Here is a 20,769-nt window from a genome sequence, read left to right as displayed (position 1 = left end):
AAATGATCCCCGATATCGGATCGGGACAGACTCGTGGCATCAATGCGCAGCAGAAGTCAAATAGAGATGATGTTGCATTCTTCTAAATATAAATGAGAGACTGCTGATTCTATCACAGTTTGAAAGAACACAGAAACAACATTTAAAAGTGGAAGTATAACAGATGCTTGTTAAAACAAAGATCAGGCACCTTTCATGACAGTGAGCATAGAAAGAATTTAGAGACTGGAATAAAAGGAAAGCCATAATACCTGAGGATCTTTATTCCTTATGAGCCTTCAGCATTTTTATTTTTAAGATTTCCACATGTCATAGCAATGCAGGAGCCTTCACACTTGAATAACATTCTTGAATAACACTGCACACCTATTCGTATTTTCAAATGTACAACAGGTTACCAAAGCCCATCGTTTCTGAGCCATCATCAGCCAGGACCATAGTCAGAAGACGTATTAGTACATACCCACTTTGAAACCAGAATGAAGTCCATATTCAAAAAGGATACAGCAACCCCCTAATTTCCTAAACCAGAAACAAAAGTATGCAAGCCGCTCTTTTTACACAGCTATATATTGGCCTTAAGCAACTCTACTTAAACTTCTGGTAAAGTGTATTTTACACCCTTTAAAATAATCAAATGTGAAACAGCTCACGTCTTTCCAAAATGGTAATTTTTAGGCAAGTCAATCAAGGCTATGGAACATGTATAACTGAACAGGAAATTGTATGTCAATTCACTCACTATCTTCCTTAGACTGAGACTTGCACATTTATAATGGGTTATTCTGAGATAAGTTTTCAGTGTGCAGAAGTACTTGTTTTATCAGTATACTTTGATTTGAGTTTGGCAGTGTTTTCATTCAAGTCAGAGAGCACAGGACAGAATGAAGCTCGGGTAATATTCAAAAAAACAGTACCTCACAATTTCCAAATGAGTTAAATATCCACCTATTAGAAGTTACATTTAGATGATGTTTCTTGCCTTGATTATGACAACATTACTCAAGGCAGGGTCAGATGTCTTACTGGAGAAACATGACATCTACTCTTCCTCATCTATCTCCTAAGTTTACTATTCTGTTATAGGAGATATTAGATTAGATGGACATGACTGTTCTTTTACAAATCTAAATGTTCTCTCTTACTTACTTAAAATTGCTCATGTTTCCAGAAAACTACCAGAACGTATAAATGGAGCTCCTAACTGGCCTATCATTTCCCAAGTCCTCCATCTTACCCTCTGTACAATACATGTGTTCCTGCTTTTTCCAGTTCCATATGCTTCTGTCCAGTTTTGAAGACCAAAAAGTATATGATTTATCACAGCTGATCCTTTACTATCCATCCTAGGGAAAATGAGGACATAATTCCTTTAAGGAACTGTCAATTTCCTTGAACTCTTTTCTTCCTTAGATATGTTTTAATATCTACATATTTTTATTCTATACATGGAAACTTCAGGTCCTGTATCAGCTCATGTTCAGAAACTAAAATAAAACTTAGAAGGCTTCTGAAAACATTTTTTGGAATATTTTTCATCATTTTATTTTCAAATAATGCAGTTTGAAGAAGCTGATTTTCTTCTGTTGCCAGCAATCACTTCCATTAGACATTAAGTCTTGAGCAGGACATTGGACCAAATGACCTCCTGAGGTTATCTTACAGCTTGAATTATCGTATGATGCTCTGAACTAGGAATCTATTTCATCAAAGTCAAGCATGCCAATAAACACTAATTTTAAAACAAGAAACTTTTTGCTTTCATTTTATCATCTTTTACTCCTCCACCTAAACTCCTGTGCAACATAATTCAGAAACATGCCACTAAATGGGTAGTCTTTTATAACATGCCTGGCTTAAAATTAAAACACAAACTTGATCCCAGTACACTGAAGAGGAAGCAAAAAATAATGACCTACTCCTTCAGCAGCTATGTGGGTTTTTTACAATAGAGAATAGTTCTTGCCTGTAGAAACAAAAAAGCACAGCGCTAGCACACCAAAGGTTTAAAATCATTATCAAACAATTTATTAGGCATAATAATATGGAATTAAATTTTCTGCACAACGCTTCTGAACAATCTGACACCATATTTAAAAATATTAATTGGTAGGAAGTTTTCCGACACAACTCTTCTTCTGTAAAGTTGTATAAATTAAGAACTTCAGTTTGGCTCCTCACAGATTCCTACCCTTTTTGATGAAACTCGGTTACACAAACTTTGGAAATACTATACACCTATCAACTGCTACAATCACACTGGTTTTCTGGTAAATGAAAGGCAACAGCAGCATGGCATTGTTTCCATGAAAGCTCAAAGGCTCTAAGGCTGGAATTAATATGCTTCTTTGGAAACAATAAATACAAAACAAAACAATAAAAAATAACAATAAAACAATAAAAAACTTCTACAAAACTTAAAAGAAGAGGCAAAATGCACTTACAGTGTTGGCAAGTTCTAAGTAGCTTCCTCCAACAGAGTTGCTAAAAGTTGAGGCCTGAGCTAGAAGTCTTTGCAGAGCAGCCTGTTGAGTCATATCGCTTCCACCACACTCCAACACCCTTTGTCGTGTAAAATGACTCTGGATATCTGGACTCTGAAGGTCTCTTGCTCCTGAATCGTACTCCCAGCTTTCTCTGACTCCTGATAAGGCACCTAAAATGCAGAAATGGAAAAACAGTCTACTATGGACTGTGTATAAAGAACACATAGAATCATAGGAGACCTCAAGTTGGAAGGGACCCATAAGGATCATCAAGTCCAACTCCCTGCTCCTCGCAGGACTACCTAAAACTAAACCATATGACGAAGAGCATAATCCAGAGGCTCCTTGAGCTCTGACAGGCTTGGTGCCATGACCACTTCCCTGAGAAGCCTGTTCCAGTGAGCAACCACCTTCTCAGCGAAGAACCTTCTCCTAATGTCCAATCTGAATGTCCCTTGATGCAGCTTCATTCCATCTCCTCATGTCCTGTCACTGGTCACCAGAGAGAGAGATCAGCACCTCCCCCTCTATTGCCTGCCTTGAGGAAGCTGTAGACTGCGATGTGGTCCACCCCTCAGCCTTCTCTTCTCCAAGCTGAACAAGCCAAGTGACCTCAGCTGCTCCTCTGAAGTCTTGCCCTTAAGGCCTGTCATCACCATCTTGGTCACACTCCTCTGGGCACACTCCAACAGTTTGATGTTGTTCACACCTGCACATGCTACTCAAGGTGGGGCTGCACTATTGCAGGGTAGAGTGGGACAACCACCTCCCTCAGCCGGCTGGCTATGCAGTGCTTGATGCACCCCAGGACATGGTTGTTCCTTCTGGCTGCCAGGGCACACTGCTGACACATTAATAAGCCTGCTTGTCTTTCTAGAAAGAAAACAGCTCGACTCCATTACTCCCCATCTTGCTCTTGCTCACAATGCCAGGAAAAAAAAAAAAAGTAGTAACATTTTCAATGCAAAAATCATTTACTACATTACAAGATCCAGAAGAAAAAATAAAAGTATTTGCATACATTATTTAGTATAGAGTAAAACCAGTGTAATTTACAATAGCTAAGGACCACTGAATGAGTGTCAGTTACTTCGTAAGACTGAAAAGTAGCACAAATCAAGGAACAGAAGAGGAAACCATAATTCACCTCTTTTTGTTTAATAAATACCAACACAATAAGTTTATCTTTCAGGTGCATAGTTCATCAGATTTTATGGTACCACTGCCTTTATTACCTCAGGATTGCTTGTTTCAGTTCAAGTTTCAGAGAAACATCAATCACAAGGTGTTTCACTACAAATCAGTGCAAAAATATGAACATGAGGCTAGTGATAAAAAATGAATGCTTCAGAGAGAGTTTCTGTATCATCAAGCTGTAGGGTTCCTGTTTCTCCATGTGTAATCCTTCCAATTCCCTACAGCCAGAGATGGGCTTAAACCCTAAAACAAGTTTAACAAAAATTTCTTATTTTATCAGTAACTACTTCATACCTGGGTCCTTCTGCTCCCCATACAACTTTCCCACTCCTTCAAAAATCTTGTTATGTTTTAGGCTCAACAATTTCCTATGGCAAAACATTCCACAGTAGACATTAGATTATTTAATAACTCTGGGCAGCACTGTAAAATTTCATATGTACCATAACAAAGATTAAAAACAATGAAGTGACTTGACCAAGCACACATTCTAAGTTAACAGAAAAGTCAGAACAGAATTCAGAACTAGACTAGAGTAAAACCCTAAATGCAACACGCAATCATCAGACCATAAGTAATTGCCTGTAAAGACAACCTACTAGTTTGAAAGGTTTTCCTTTTAAGGAGATAGTTCTCTCTCTCAAATATTCATTAGCATTCTAAGTAAGCATTTACTAATCAGTGGTTATTACTTATTCAGTACAATGCCACGGGGAAACAATAAATTACATCATGAACTATTAGGAGAATGCTTCTCCCTTGCCAAGAAAGCTGAACCTGCAAAAGTGCAACTAGAAAACCAACCAGAAGGGAAGCAAGACGGCAACTAATCTGTAGCTTTAGGTCAACACCCTCATACCCTGTAAAGCACTTATGCATGACAAAACAACACAGGAAACCCAGAGGTGGTTTCCCTGCCTTACTGTAATGAGAATATACTAGTCTTTAAACATGTAAGTAGAAAATAACACAAAAGAAAAAATAATTACATTTTATACCGATATAATTACCATGTTTTGTTACCACAGGTACAGGTCACAATTAAAGATTAATTCAATTTTAAAGCAAGAGCATGCGCCACTGTACTTACTGCAGCAAGAGGCTGCAAGCCCTCCAACAGAGCTCAACTCAGAGAGCGCGGCCAGCAGCACCTCAGGGTGCGGGAGGGGGCAGCCGCTGCCGCTAGTGACCGCGCACAACGCCGGCTGTCTCTGCCCTCCTGTGGCAACAGCGCACCGTACAGCGAAAAAAACCAGCAGGTCTGCATCAGGAACGTCTCAGGAGCCTGAGGGAGACAGGGGATCAGTCCTGCCATCTCCCAGGCTTGACAAGAACACTGAAAACAACGCTAACCCGCACAAGCATAGGCACAGGACTGAGGCTGGATATACCATAGAGATACTCTACTTCTTACCGAGCTAAATACAGCACATATTTCAACAGAGTACATGCACTAAATTTCTATTACTCAAATGACACTGTTCTGCAAAAGAGCTTTCACGTTCATTCAATTAACAACAGCACGCTTTGTTGCAGATGCAAGTGGCCCTCACAGACTGCACCATCTGCGATCCGACGGGAGTCAGCTGGCTCAAGAGTCACCCCTCAGCCACCGACAGAACCAGGAAACACTTTTTTATTACTTCATTGTAACTATTTTTAATGCACGTTTTCGTAAAAGTTCAACTCTGTACTCCTAATTTAAAACACACATACTAAAAATGCCAGGAGAGGTGACTGTTACAAAGGCAGGCATTTCCAGCATGTTATGTTGGGCCTAACGCTAACCTGTAAATTTGCCCGCTCTTTTCCCAGGAGATTCCAGAACTTCAGCTGCCCTCCTGGGTCATACACCTTTCAAGTCTCAGCTCTGCAGGGAAACTCCAGAGTTGTCAAAACTGAGGTTTCATTTGTAACTGAAAATTCACTCAGGAATTAAGACATAACTCTTGTATTTTGTTGTAATTACCATACACTGCTTGCTCTTACAGTAGTAATCAGAAAGAAGGGATCATTAGGTATGATGGCACACCAAAAGCTGATAGCTGACCTGACTGCTAGGCATCTGTTGTTCCTAAATCTGTGTTTAAGAATCCGTCTTTACAGAACTACATACATCCCACAGTAGTTTTCCCTGTTGTCTACACTTACAATCATACGAAACATGAAATTTCTGTATTAAATGAAACAAAATTATTATTATGAAAATTCCCAGGTAGCAAGCATGACAGAAAGTTGATGTTATTAAAACTACTAAGCAGGAAGAAAAAAAAAATAAAAAGTTGCAAAATATTTGTATCAGCCAAGTAATAAAAGAGCATATAATTGTTTTCAGATTATGTAAGTAATGTTCCAATTTCAGCACAAAACAGTCAAATTGATCCTTTTTGGACTGAATGGAAACATCAGATTTCCCTAAAAATGCAGTACAAAAGCTTCTGATTCTACACAAGCTTCTACACAAGTACTCCTTTAATTACCTTCCTAGTACTACTAGCACTCGCCTGTCTTTACCTGTAATTAATTCTGGGTGAAATTCATTTTATAGCAAACACTCAGTACCTAACAGGACTTTTTGTTTCTAGCCTTTTGTAGAGAAGATGAGTAAGGCATATCAGTATATGTGAATCCATTAGTAGCAGTCAGGTCAATCACAGCTGAGCAACCTAAATCTTGTCTGAAACATCTAGTTAAAGATTTTGTCTTTTGCAGGTTTTCCTGTTAATTTAGTTAGCTCGAGCTCTTACTTATTTCCTTACAATTTAAAATTATTTAAACTTTGACATATAATACCACATTTAAGAAAAACAAGGGACAGCTTACTTTGAAGACACATATACATACAAGATTCCATAATTAACAGGTAAAATTTCAGTTAGTGAATTGAACCAAAGCTGTTTAAAGTAACTTTAATCAATTCCCTTGACAAACACCACTATGATAGGATATCTTGCCTATCTGCATTGAGACTCTCTGCTAGCTTAATCTTCCTTTATCACCTGAAAAACTCTCAGTAACAGCACAGAGGTCTGTGTTCTGGTACTAGTGTCATCCCATCATGCTGATCTGAAAAAAAATGGCATTTCCTTCTCTACCAACAGTTAATATTCTGCCTAGGTGGCTTGTACTCTGTGACAGAGAAGCAGGTGCCTACTGTAATTACAAGTCTACCCATACAGCCAGGCTTTTTGGTTTGGTAAGAGTTAACTTATGGACCAAGCATTATGTGATTTTAATCTTTGCTCAGAGTAGGAAAGGTAACCCATCAAGATGGTGGGGCACTGAAGATGTATCAGTTGCTGAAAGGATCTGTGATATCAGATAAAGCGAGGTACTGTAAAATTAGCCCTGCATCAGCTTCTCAAATGAGTCTGGCTTATGAAAGGTAAACATGAGGACAGTTGACAATGTAAGGCACTATGAGCACAACCAACACCTACGCCACCTAGCTACAACTCAGTGAGGAGAGTCTTAACAGCAGAGATCCAAAGTCTAATCATTGTTTCCCATCAGGTACCAGTGACATTTAGTTACTTAAACTTATTTGAGGAACTTGACATTTAACTCAGAATATAATTTATATGGGCACTGGGCACAGCTCTCAGCTTCTGGGAGAAATTTCATTAAAGAGTATGATGATTTTACTGCTGAGTGGGCAGAGTTAAGTCCTCTCACTTCAGTGTTAGCCTCTGGTCTCAAAACCCATTTCAATCAGCCATGATTTTGTAATCAGAAGTTACATAATTATCGTAAAACATTTTTTTCATGCGTTACTACATGTATACAACAATTCCTGAAGAAATGGTCCATCTGATTCTACCATCTCATTTCACATACCATATCACTCAATAGGCATAAAGATAGAGTGGGCTTTGGTGGGTATCTGCCCTCTATCAAGGGTCAACCCACCACAAGATCATAGATCTAGGCAATCAGTGACTTTGCAGTTTTCTAAGGCAAGCGACACAGTTACTCTCTTTTCCATTTCCATTTCCATTTTGTTCAATATTCACAATGCAGATTCTGATTGACTGAAGACAGAACCCTTCTGTATCCCAAAAGCATTATCTTACCAGAAGAATGGATATTTTTCAGGGGCTTTTTGCCTATCTTTCATTCAACGGTTAAAATGTGACAAAGTATCATTAGAGAGTGGGATTTTGAATGCTTATTCTATTATTCAATTAAGGAAACAGGGAGATTTGCAAAAAGCACTAATCATTTCAAAGCTCCTTATTAATTTCAGTAATAATGGTTTTGGAGGTAAGAGCACCACCGAATGGAGGGAAAAAAACATATAACAAAGAGTGGTCATTTTGCACTTAGTTGTCAGCCTAGTAAGATGTCAAGGAGTAGGCCTATCTATAAACAATGCGGGGTAGGGCAGAAAACCAAGAGGAAGGGAGAATTAGTCTTTTGACACTCAACTCCCATAAACTGATGCAAAAATAACAAGGGCCAAATGTATTTAGAAATTGAAGAGCTCTGATTGCTCAAGCAACATATGAAGTATAGTAAATCGAAAAAAAGTGAAAAGAAGCTATGCTCTAAAGAAGGATTAACTTTATACTAAACCAACATGACTGAGAAGTGAAAGTCATAGTTGGAGCTTACTGAAAGTATTTCCATTGTTTTCTACATAATAACAGGTGTCTCTGTAACACCAACGTTCTCCCTAACACATCAGAACACGAGTGTTTTCTCTCACATCCTTCTGTGATATTTTTCCTGGAAAAGTTATAGGAAACTAATGAGGAAGTAGGGATAGCTTTTTTGTTCACAAAAACCTCCTGGTAGAACCGTTTATGTCTGGAATTGAACCTATTTAAAACCACAAGATAACCACAAAGGGATCTATGCAAGTCAGGGAACCACTCCCACACAAAGTTCCAGCTTCACTGTCCATGGTTACCACCTGGTACACGCCCAAAGCCTGTCAGCTAAAGTAACTCTTTCCTATTTAACAGGAAACACACTTTAAAACCTATTTATTATTTTGCATCAGATGACAAAACGATATGAATGATAGCATGGAAACAGAGCGTTGATAACAAATGAACCTCACTTGCACAGGTAGGTGAGAATATTTATTTAAAAATACAGAAAGGCATTTGTTAAATATCCATTACAAGTTGTAGGAGAACTCAGAATAAAAGAGCTTTTCTTTTTTTGGAAAAAAAAAATGTCTGCAGAGGCATAATTTTTAAATGCATTCTCAACTCAGCATTCAGTCCTAGTGAAAGTTTTCATCAGAACTTTTTGCAACTCTTCTCCAGTGACCTAGAAGAAAATAATTTGCTATAGGAGAAGCAGTTATGGGAAATGAGCAATCTCCAAGACAAGTGTCTGTGGGATCACTGTCTTGGTCTTGTTACCCGCACCACACCCTTATCTGACTTGATGAACACTGCACAGAAGATACTGTATTAGGCTATGTTATTTTAGTCCTTTTCTCACTAGGACTGGAAGTGAGTATAACAAGCTCTAAGGGAAGGAAGTCACAGCTATACCCCACCCTAACTAACTAGAGCAATTTACTCCATGGGAGAAGTCTGTTTAATGAAATTAGATCTAAGAGGAAAACCAAACCAAATCAATATTTTTGCTCTAAAAAAAAAAAAAGCCTTGGACTCCTCAGAAAAATGCATCTGACACCATTGATAATTTTTGTTTAGATTTAGTATTCTCTCAATTCCTGAAAAAACAAAAAGCTCCAGAACACTTTGATATTATGCCAAGACAAGCAAGTATACTTTGAAAAAATATGAGCAACATCTTATATGCCTTTACTAGTACTAGGAACATACAATACAATATACATGCCTAATAGCATTACAGAGATCACAAAAATACTCATCAGTATCAAACACATAACCTAATAGAGCATAATATTTTTAGTATTACAATATGACAAAGAAAAAAATGGCTAGAGAAGTAAAAATTTAACTGAAAAAGTAAAATTATTTGCCTTTGAGAATACATAAAACTACCATTCAAAACAGACAAGAATTATTTTGTAGACATAAATCAGTAAAATAAATGTTCTCCAAATAAATGGTTCTCAATGCCCACTGAAGGCTCATGCAGAGTTTTAGGTGTATACTGTAAATGCAGTATGTACACCAAGTGCAGTCAGCTTGTGCTTTGTCTTCCCTGTGTCCCTGAACTACAGTTAGAACATTTCACTTTCTAGTGGTATGCTTCTTCAAATCATCACAAAACCTCAACTGTATTTCAGGTTCACTGAGGTATCCGCAATATTGGTACATTCAGAATTCAGGAATTCTGGAATTTTGTGTTGTCAGAATCACCGTAGGGTAGAACTACAGAGTAAATGTAAGAAATATTTAAATGCACCTTTAAAGAAATTAGAACAGTTTGAAACTTAACCAGTACTCTCACTTACTAAAGTAGTGCTAACATTTCTTTTTTAGGCTTTTATGTTTTGACTTTTTATACTCCATGACATACTTTTCTAAGCAGATTTTTACCAAGTACAAAAACTACCCAAAATCTTAAGAATAATAAACGGAATGCCTACATGAAAATTAGGATGGATAAAAGAATGAGTGTGCCAAGAATAAAACCATAAAGTAGACAATCAAAGTTTGTATCATGTAACTCTTTCCTTATAAAGTCTTGTGACAGTAAAACATTTAGTGATGTGTCTAGTGAAAGCAAAAGTTTATCTTATTAAAATTTCCCAGTCATGCAACAGAGCTTTGCGGATAAAGCAGCCGGGCTTGTTAAGCCAGTAGCCCATGCATATAGGCAAATGTTTATGGGATTCCTTCAAATTTAAATAAATTACTGTAGAAATGCATATCTGTAAACTCTCATGATTTCAGTACTTGCCAGCAGACTGGCACTGGCCATATAGAAAATGATGAAACGGAAAACAAAAAAACCCCACACTATCCATGACACCTTTGTACACCTGTCCTTGAATCTGAAATGATTTAAGACTATCACTGAGAGATGACAACTATCTCCTCTATTCAGACACAATAAATGGATTATGGGAATGACTTATCAACAGCCTAGAAACCAGGGTCTAGAACCTGGTTTGTTTAATCACCAAACTAAATTTGGCCAGAAGACCAATGGCTAACAACCGCATCATTCTCAGGAACACAATTTAGTATTTCATTTGAAGTTTACAGTAAGGGAAACAATAATCCTTTTTTCCCTGGAAATTAATGATTTCTAGTAAAAAATGGTGTATATAGCAACAGGAAAAAAGGCACATAAAACCTGAGATCACACAGAGGCTAGATGAAGTTCCAACATACTTCCCAAGTACAGTAGGCACTGTTCTTTTGAAAAAAGTTGTTTCCCCTCACATGGCAACTTTCTCTATATGTGAACAACCAGCTTCCCCCTGGACTGCCTTCCACTCAAGAAAATCTCAGTTTGGATCTGACTTCAACTCATGTATACCAAAGCAAACAAACAAAACATCCTGAGTTTCTTGTCTGTCATCATCATTTTGCTTGCTGTTTTATGAACCACAATATGTCAGATCTACACTGGTGATATCAGAAGTAGGCAGGTGAAGAGCACATCACCACATAAATAGGAGAAGACAAGCAGAAATGTGTTGAGAGGTAACCCATGTTTTACAAAACCTAGAGAGTGGGATGTATCACAGTGTTCATACCCCAAGCCAAATGCAGCACATCTTGACTGCACCCTTTTGGTTTTTCAAGTTTGTCACAGTTTGGGTAGAAAGCATGAATCAGGACAAAAGCGATGAAGTGATGCTGTAATGCAGTTCCACACTCCATATGGCAAGTCACAGCTCCATGTCTTGCCACTGGAGTTCAGCAAGAATCATGGAGAGACGTAACGTTACTCTGGAACATGCCAGACCTGAGGTGCTCTGTAGAGCTGTGTGGTGCTAAGAAGGCCAAGGACCAGGCTCCAGCTCCAGCTCCAGGCTTGTGTCCGAGACAGCCATTCTACTGACTTTCAGTAGCAGCTACCAAGAAGGGCAGCTTCCTGCATTTCCCCTGTAGGCACGCTCTGCCCACTGGTCTGCTTGCCCTCCCTCTTCCCTCCCAATTTTTTAAGCTATTTGGTAATTTCAAAGACATTTGATAGCGGTGTTGAAGTCTCAAATATCCTAAATTCCTGAGAGTTCTATGGAAGGCACGGAGATGATAAACCCTGTTAGTGTTTCTGCTGAGAAAGATAATGCAATGTGATGCAATGCTGAACCTTGATTAGACACACTAGCAAGGGCGGGGGGATAAAAAACCCACCACACACATGGAAAAAGGAGGTCAGGAAATTGAAGCAAAAAGAGTTTATTCGTCGTACTACAGAAGAGTGATCTGTGCTGTTCCTTGCTGCAGGACATGGTGAATGCGAAAGATCAGCATGGGTTCAGAGACTCAGTTCTGTAAGACAGTATTACAGAGGGAGGGAGGCAACATGTGTGTGAACAAGTGCAACTATCTCTAGTTCGAAGTCCCTGAACTGAAATTTCATAGGGAAGCATCATTACATGCTCTCCCAACTCCTATTGTCTTCTCTAACCATTTGCTTTTCACCACTGTAAGAGACAGGGTATCAGAATATTTCAGAATAATCTCTGGTGTAATGCATATCAGCTGTTCTTACATTTACAAATATTTAAGCATAAGAAAGCTTCAACCAAGTTTGTTGCCCTATTAGACACCAGAGAACCCCTTCTGCAATGATGACTTCCACCCGTTATAGATTCGGTATATGTTAAGCACATATACTTTACATTGCAGTTTTAACAAGATTAGTCAGAGGTCAACTACAAATCCCTTGGAAATCCAGATTCATTTGTTCTGCTGCTCATAGAATTTATCACTCTATGTTTCTAAAAAAAATAATAAAATAATTACCTATATTCTGCTGCTTTGTCAAAGATCGCAATATCAAAATAATATTTAAAAGTAATAAACCGAATCACTTACAGTTAAAGGAAATTCATATGTCGTTAAATTTGGCCTACCAGATATTCACAGTTTTTCCAGTCAAACACATCTAAGGTGAAGCTTTGCTCATAAATCTCAAGAAATCTGCAGCACATCTTTGAGTCCACATAAGCTCTGTAGTTTTTAATTAAACTTAGCATAAAGAAATGTAATCACAGCATCAGTTTCTTGGAAGCCATTTATTTGCAATAAGATCAAACATGGCATTAATGCAAAGTAAAAGTAATGATTTTGCAGTCCCAACTGGCCTGCCTCTCATGCTTACCCATAAGCTTAATTTAAGGATGTATTTCTAGCATTTCTTTGATTAATTCTCATGCTTGATCCACAATGTAAATAAATTATCAAATTTTCAAGGGACTTATTTTCAGTAAAGAGAAAAGGGGAGTTAGTTAAGAATGAATTACTACTAACCTACAGCCAAAGATTGCTTAAGGGCTCTGGTATTCATAACTATTTATCTAGAATGTGAAATCAGATCAAGAAGTACATACAACTTTCAGTGTGACCAGAAACCATTCTCCTATCCAAAGAAAGAATTCACTAATAAACAATACCATTTCTTGCTCCTCCTCGAAAACAATGGCTACTGGAAATAGACTATTCTTTATCATGGGAAAAAATGGCAATTTGCTAATTACCTGTAAAGAGCTGAACTGATCTATACAACATATAATATAAATAATGCTAAATGTAGCTTTTATGTGAGACATATAAAACTATTTAACACTGAAAAACCTGACAGCTACAACTGTTCATGCAACTTCCTGCCGTAAATCACAGGTATAGTTCTGCTGTATTATAGGCTCTCATTCACCAAGCAATCCACTTCGATCACGTACTACGTGATTCATACAGGTTTACTGTACTCATCATGGCTTTCAGTCTCCATAACTGGAAACAGGACACTCAGATCTGATTAGTCACTGACATTCTTCCTGTATTTCCTACTGAAATGATGTATTTAAGAGTCAGGTAGCACATGGTCACTGTAAGAGTCCAATACCACTTTCAAAAGTTATTTTTTTAAATTTTATTATACTTTAAACAATGTCAGAAGAACATTAACAGAGTTCCATTTCACTTACGGAAAAATTACTGGTTGTTACTTGCAAATTATTGTTAAAGCTGTTAATTGACATTAACACTGTAGGGCAAGAACTACAATACATTACAATAGCTTTGAGTTGCTGATATCCAAGCAGCAGAAAGCATTGTTCTAGTAACTTGAAAAATGTCCTTTTTAATGCATTTGAATAAAAGATTAAACTTTTAAATCTATACACTCATTTGATTGTCAAGATGATAGATATGGATACAGGTTGACTTACTAAGCACGTATATGACTGGGTATTAATAAACCTGTGTCCTGTACCTTGACTAAAACAGTCAACCAGTTTCCTTACTTCTGCATCTCACCTGGAAACACAGGAGAAGAAACATTTGTTGAGCAAAGTTGGGCAGAATTATTGGAATAGCCTTAACAGTAATAAAAAATTATGAGTGAGACCAAGTTTAATAGTCATTTAGATGTAATTATTTCTTAGGACCTTTTTCCTCCAGTTATTTTCTTTGTAATGAAATGCAAAAATTATAGGTAGCAAAGATAATCTTTTATTTAGGTATATGCATACTTTTCTGCACTCTTTGTTAAAAAATTGTGAACAGCTATAAGAAAAGCCTGCACAAAATGCTGTCTAACTAGTAATCTCTGCACAATTACATACAAACTTGCAGCATAAAAACCTCCATGACAGAGGCTGGATTCCTTTGCTTCAGACCACTGGGACCCCTGCTACTCAGTGACAGTCAAAGGAACTTTGAAATTTTGTAATTTTTGTACCCCACACGGATATATGATAACAGCTTTCAAGGATTATCAGCAGCTGACATATTATGTAGAAATTAGTCTTGAAAAAAGCCCTACAAACTATCTTTGAAAATAATGTGTTACTAGTCCAAAAAAAAAGATACACAAGAAAAGAACATCCACCAAGTTTACATGTTTGAATTTGCACATGATGATGTCTCCTGTCTTAAACATTTAGAAAGTAATAGCAAACAGTCGATATAACGATCAACTCTTTGATCACTGATGAGTACATACGTGAGCTTTCAAAGACATGAAAGGCATGGAAACATATGCAGATCATAATTCAAGCTTGACTGCAAGGACAATTCCTCAGCTCTCATTATGTTCATACAGTGCACTGCACTGCACACATGCAGTGTTTGTATTAGAAAAATACATTACAGTGGTGTTTCCTTGCCTCTTTAGAAAGAGATCTGTAGAATGTCTTGAACAGTGCTGCCACAATGGTTTTATTTTACAACTGAAAAAACCCAGTTGCATTCTAAACACTTATTATTTCCTCCCATTCTGTCTTCTGTTTACATGTGGGAGCACCTCCATATGTTCTCTAATTATTAAAAGGTCTTACAGAATCTGCAAGAGTCAAGGCAGGACAAATACAAAAACTATTAATTCCCTACAGGTTTAAAAACACAGTACAGTAAAATAGTAAGGCTTCATCAGTACATAGTGAAGTATATCAAGACAGGAAATTCAAAGGTCTTAACTTCGGAAAAAAAATAATAAGAAAATAAGAATTCACTCATCAACTATAAAAACGCATTAAATTACTCTTGTACTACTAACAAACTGATAAGTAAGAAAAAGAGTAAGGATTGAATTCCATACATCAACAAATCTCAGTGTTCATCTATGACTTTTTTTTTTTACAGCAATTAGTAAGATTTCTTTGTGGGATACATTTTGAGACAGCAATACAGACCTTTCTCTGGTAAAGCTCAGGATCTACCTTTTGCCCCTGATTATTACAAACCATAATTATTAGGCTGGTATGCCTAAGAAAAAAGATTTTAAAACCCAAGTTGCCAAGACCCAGTTGGTCAGCAAACAAGGAAGCTTTGTATAGCAGTCTGAGGGCAGAAATTTTCTGTTTTGCAGGAAAACACAGCAATTGCAGCATTGAAAAAACAGCCAACAGAAGCAGAAGGTAATTAATTGTATGAGCTGGGGAACACGCATCATCCTTAATCCAATTTAAAAAAAATATATTAGGCACAATCTTGGTTTTGAACTGTTGTCTGATACAGCTCCTGAAAGAGATTCATGGGCTGGAGATGCAATTGAGCCTTACGATTATGAAGATTCAGTATAGACAGCGATGGAGAAATGGGCATAAAAACTATGGAGTTAATTGTCTTGCACTTCAAGACTATATATGGAAAAAGGACAAACAGAGGAAATGTTAACAACAAAATACCTCTATGACAAAATATGACTATGATGCAGTAAAAGATGAGACGGAGAATAAACAGAGCTATGAATTAGATTTGCTATGCTGGGAAGCCAATGAGCCAGTGATGGGATGGTGAGGGAGAAGTGCAGTCAATCCAAAAAGCAAGAAGATAAGGAATTCACCAAGGATACAAAGCAAACAAGAAAAATTTGAATGCCTGAGATGACCAGCCAAAAACATGTGCAGTTTCTAGAAGACAGAACATGCTAAACCCACCCCAGCAAAACAAACAAACAAACAAACAAACCCCAAATACAAAAACAAACCCCAAAATCAACACATGCCCAGTTTTATGTTCTAGGAGATTAACTATTGAAAAAATAAAGACAGGTGTGTATGACCAGTAAACCCCTACCATGGAAGAAGGCTCAGAGGAGATGGGCCAGGGTGATGTGCCCATGAAGCTCAGTGAAGAATGCAGGGTTTTACTGGTAACAGCTGTTGCAACGAAGCTGATTTGATCCCAACACCAAGTGGACCCAAGAGTGGTCTTTGCTTTAGATAAACAGCTATCAACAGCTGAGTGAATCAACTGGTAATGTGTTTCTCCCTGAATTCATTAAAAGAGTGTCAATGTCTCCTTGAATTAGACAGGCCAACATGGGATAGAGGTATAAGTGGCTCAGCCCAACATAAAGACTATAAAATGTAAACAACTAAAAAAGAATTTTAAAAAGAGCAATGGGCTTGAGCTGGCTTCAACCCATGTATGTCTTCCTGGTGAGACTGGGGATGCCCAGTGTCGTGATGATGAGCATATTAGAGAGATGTTGGGAATCACGTTGGTATTGTGATGGAACTGTGCATTGCAACTGCTATATTCTGCTATGTGTAACTGGTCAGAGAGAACTGGACTCTGGCAACAGGTCAGATACATGAGCAACCAGAACACAGACAAGCGAACTCTGCAGGAAGATGTATAAAGTGTATCTGACTGTAAAAAATATTCCTAATTTAATTTGGGACACATGCAAAGAAAGACTATTGGGATGACTAGTGGAGAATCTCTCATTAAAAACCAATTCTTTAAAAATCTAGGCTCATGTAGTCCAAACAAAAGGCTGAGGGGACACAGCTGTAACTAAATACAATCAAAGGCTGATGGCCTTCTTCTGAAGCATGGATGTATGTCAGTTCCAGATCATGGGCCAGCAGTCAGGTTTAGCAAGCATGCAGCTGCTGTGCAGCTAGAGCACTGACATCGCCAGATTTTTCCACAGTACCTTGCATTTTGGGATTTTTAACCACAAAAGCTGTGTCCTCTGGTCTCTTGCATCTGTTACAGGGTGAAAGGAAGCATTGTGTAGGTGTTAACATTTCTGATCTAATGCTAATTGATCACAGTGCTATCAAGGACTGGACGCAATACAGACAATCCCATTCTACATCCAAAGTTTGTGTAGATGGTATAGCAAGGGGGTTTTTGTTTGGTTTCCCCCCGTCCCTGCCCCAGGTGGAGGGAGGGCAAAAGGAAAGGAGAATTTTTGTATTCTCTAAATCACAATGCACTTCTAACACCCAGACCCCCAACTAAATTGAATTATTTTTAAAGCATCCAAGAAACATCCACATTCCTACAGTACTTTAAATCTGAAAGACAAAAGACTAACATTATTTCTCTCCTCATTTTTAATATTTCTTTCTACCTACCTGTCTGGGCTTTTCATACATCAAAGAGCTCACTGAATCTTCAGTTACCAGCTAAGCTCTGTAGCTCTTGTCCTTTCAAGAAAGATCACTGTCTTGTCCAACCATGGTTTTTAGAAGAGGATGTTTTACACACATTCCAGTCTACATGCCAATGGCAAGACTGCATCAGTTACAATAGCACTCTAATATACTGACAAAATTATGACAAAACATATTCACAAAACGCTTTAGGGGAAATTCTGATGCCAGTAGAATTGGTAACAAAACCCCTGGAATTTATCTTTTGTGAAATTACACCAGCAGGACATTTAAAAGTCATACCTACCTAAACTGTTATTGCTGCTAGTAGGCCAGGAAGCTATCCTATCCCTTAGCTTTTTCTTAACAGAGTCATCAGATTTCACAGAAAGCTCCACTTCCTCCTTCCTGATTTCTTGTACCAGTTCCATGCGGCACTGACTAAAATCCTGGAAGGAAATTTTTCCATTTTCATCTGCTCCCAGCTGGTGCATGATCTCCGCAACAGACTCCTCCATATTCAGCTGGCGGCACACCATCAGCAAGTCATTCCTAAGGATATTTTTAGAGGAAAAACGGGGGCAGGGGAAGGATGGAAGTGGAAGAGAGATTGAAGAAGTGGGAACAGAGAAGAAAAAAACAACAATTTAGTTTAGAAGAAAAGGAATACTGTCTAATCTAGAAATACATTAATGCACAGACATTTAAAACCAAGAAGCCAATATGTTTTTTGTTAATCCAACAAAGCAACTATGAGGCTGGCAAGAAATTATGACAGAAAGACTATGGAAAAGAAGGGAACATTTTTCTTTAAGTGTTAACCTCTATTTTCATGCCATTATTAATACTTTTACTAGGAGGAATGGACAAAAGGGAGAGCTGAATCCTGCTACTGATCTTCACTGTATCTCCTGAAAAAGTGGCATAATAAGAATTTAAATAATTATCTTCTGACTAAATCAAAGGCTAATTGATCTAGGATTAATTTCCATTTTACTCTGGATAGGCCAAGGAAATGTCTTTTGCAACTGAATAGCAGTGAGCCAAAGAGGAAAAACTTATAAAGGACAAAGAAAAGAGAAATACTACTTCAATTAACTGTCTTCAAGCCTATCTCCAAACATTCTGACTGCAAAATCCTTTTAAGAAGCTTGCTTCATCCAATTGTTTAGTGAAACTCACAAGGGGGAGGAGGGTAGGTGGTGGTTTTAGCCTGGCTGGTGGCCAAACACCAGTCACTAACTCACCCTCCCACAATGGTATGGGGGAGAGAATCAGAAGGGTAAAAGTAGGAAAACTTTTGGGTTGAGATAAAAACAATTTAATAGTTGAATAATAATAACAACAACAACAAATGAGTGATACACAGTGCAATTGCTCACTACCTGACAACCAATGCCCAGCCTGTCCCCAGTTAGTGATCCTGGAGCAGAGACAATCCCGAAACAGCAATCCCAGAAGAGCAAGAGCCCGAGTGATCCCCAAGAGAATCTCAGAACCTTCCACTCAACTCTCATTAATATACTGAACATGACATTATATGATACGGAATATCCCACTGGCATATTCAAATGCCAATCTTAGTTTGCTAATTACTATGCTTCCTCCTAGTCCTTTGCACCTGCAGACAAGCAAAACACAGGGAAGTTGTAAATACCCTTCATCCTCCATTAACAACTAAAAACATTAGTATGTTATCAACGTTCCTCTCATAAAAAACCCCATACTGAAACCAAAACACAATACAATTCTAGCTATTGAGAAGCTAATTAGCTCTATCCCAGTGAAACTAGGACAAGGCAGTATTATGAAAAATACTTTGGCACCGACTGTGAGTGGCCAAAAGACAGTTGCAACCAAATCAACATGGAATACTTAATAGCATACAATACATTTACAAACTTACACAATGTGCTTTTAGGAGATATGCATGCAAATAACCCTAAACATAATATCCAGGCAAAAAAAGTCAGCAACACTATAACCAGTGCCATTTTCTATTTTATGTGAAGACAAGAATGTCAAGAACATACCATAGGCTTAATTTGGGGTATACTACTAGTCACATGAGAAAATATTCTGAAGGTTTGTTCCCCACCTTTCTGTCTTTTCTCTTTTTCAAAACTGAGGTAAGATTAAGTATTTTGAAAGAATACTCAACAGTAGCAGTTGGTAAAAAAAAAAAAAAAATCATTAATCAGAAGCTGTTAACTAAAGAATGCTGAATAACCATTAACAAGTCTACTCAGGGAACAACTGGAAATAAGGTATTGGATGGTAATTGGATATGAACGTTAAGTGGACTATTAGACAAGCACCTGACACTCTCCCATGGTGGCAGATATGCAGCTCAGTTAAATTCTTCAGTCATTTGCTTCATCAGAGATTGAATCAACACCTCAGAAAGGCGAGGGGTTTTTTCTGACAGTATGTCAGTACATACTGTTTTTTTCAAAATGTAAACCACTAAAAACCCCTTTGCTGTTCTTAGGTAAATACAACTCTGCAACCGTAAACCCAGACCACATAATCTTCCTGACCATACAGAGAAAGCACCTCTTCTCCTTTCCAGATACTCATAGTTTTCACAAACAATAGGAGACAAAGACTCAGGCCTGCCTCATTCTGCTGCTACTCAGAAAGACTCAGCCCCCCAAAAAAGGGAGAGCCAAAAGACCCTCATTCATCCTCCTTTCTTCCTGTTCCTCTCCCACCTGGTCCCATCTCACTTCAGAGAAGAAGGGGCATGGGGAGAGAGAAGCAAACAAAATTTTGAAACAACTTCCCCAGCAACCAGAGGGTCACAGATACATGTTTGTCAAATGACAGCTATCACAATCTAAATAAAATGTGAGTAATCCAATTCAGTCAGATCTGAAGCAACAGCTGCTCTACACTATCATAATCTTCTTGGTGCCTCATTCTTCCTGATTTCAAAGGTTAAAAAAAAATTACCACTACTTTACCACTCACACTTCACTGTTTCTTCCCTGACATCCTTTTCTTAAATACTTTGTGACTTAGATTGCATAGTGTTACCAAACTGATGCCACAAATAGTATTAATATGTTATGGCTTCTTTTATTTCTGTAGGAGGAAGCTAAAAGAAATCTGTAATAA

The 20,769-nt window shown here is 37.8% G+C and overlaps 1 protein-coding gene across 1 annotated transcript; it reads right to left on the bottom strand.

The window, feature by feature from the left end:
• Positions 1–2,444: 2,444 nt before the first annotated feature.
• LOC104522309 (uncharacterized) lies at positions 2,445–18,203 on the bottom strand (the record flags this gene model as incomplete). Its single annotated transcript, XM_010164553.1, has 2 exons — positions 17,957–18,203; positions 2,445–2,656 (listed from the first exon to the last, which is right to left on the bottom strand). Coding segments are annotated over exons 1-2 (444 nt in total), but the record flags the coding sequence as incomplete, so codon positions are not given.
• Between the last annotated feature and the right edge of the window lie 2,566 nt (positions 18,204–20,769).

Source organism: Antrostomus carolinensis, unplaced genomic scaffold (genome assembly GCF_000700745.2).
Source record: "Antrostomus carolinensis isolate BGI_N321 unplaced genomic scaffold, ASM70074v2 scaffold21013, whole genome shotgun sequence".
Lineage (NCBI taxonomy): Eukaryota > Metazoa > Chordata > Aves > Caprimulgiformes > Caprimulgidae > Antrostomus > Antrostomus carolinensis.
The sequence above is the reverse complement of the archived record's forward strand: the minus strand, read 5'-3'. Positions and strand labels throughout refer to the sequence as shown.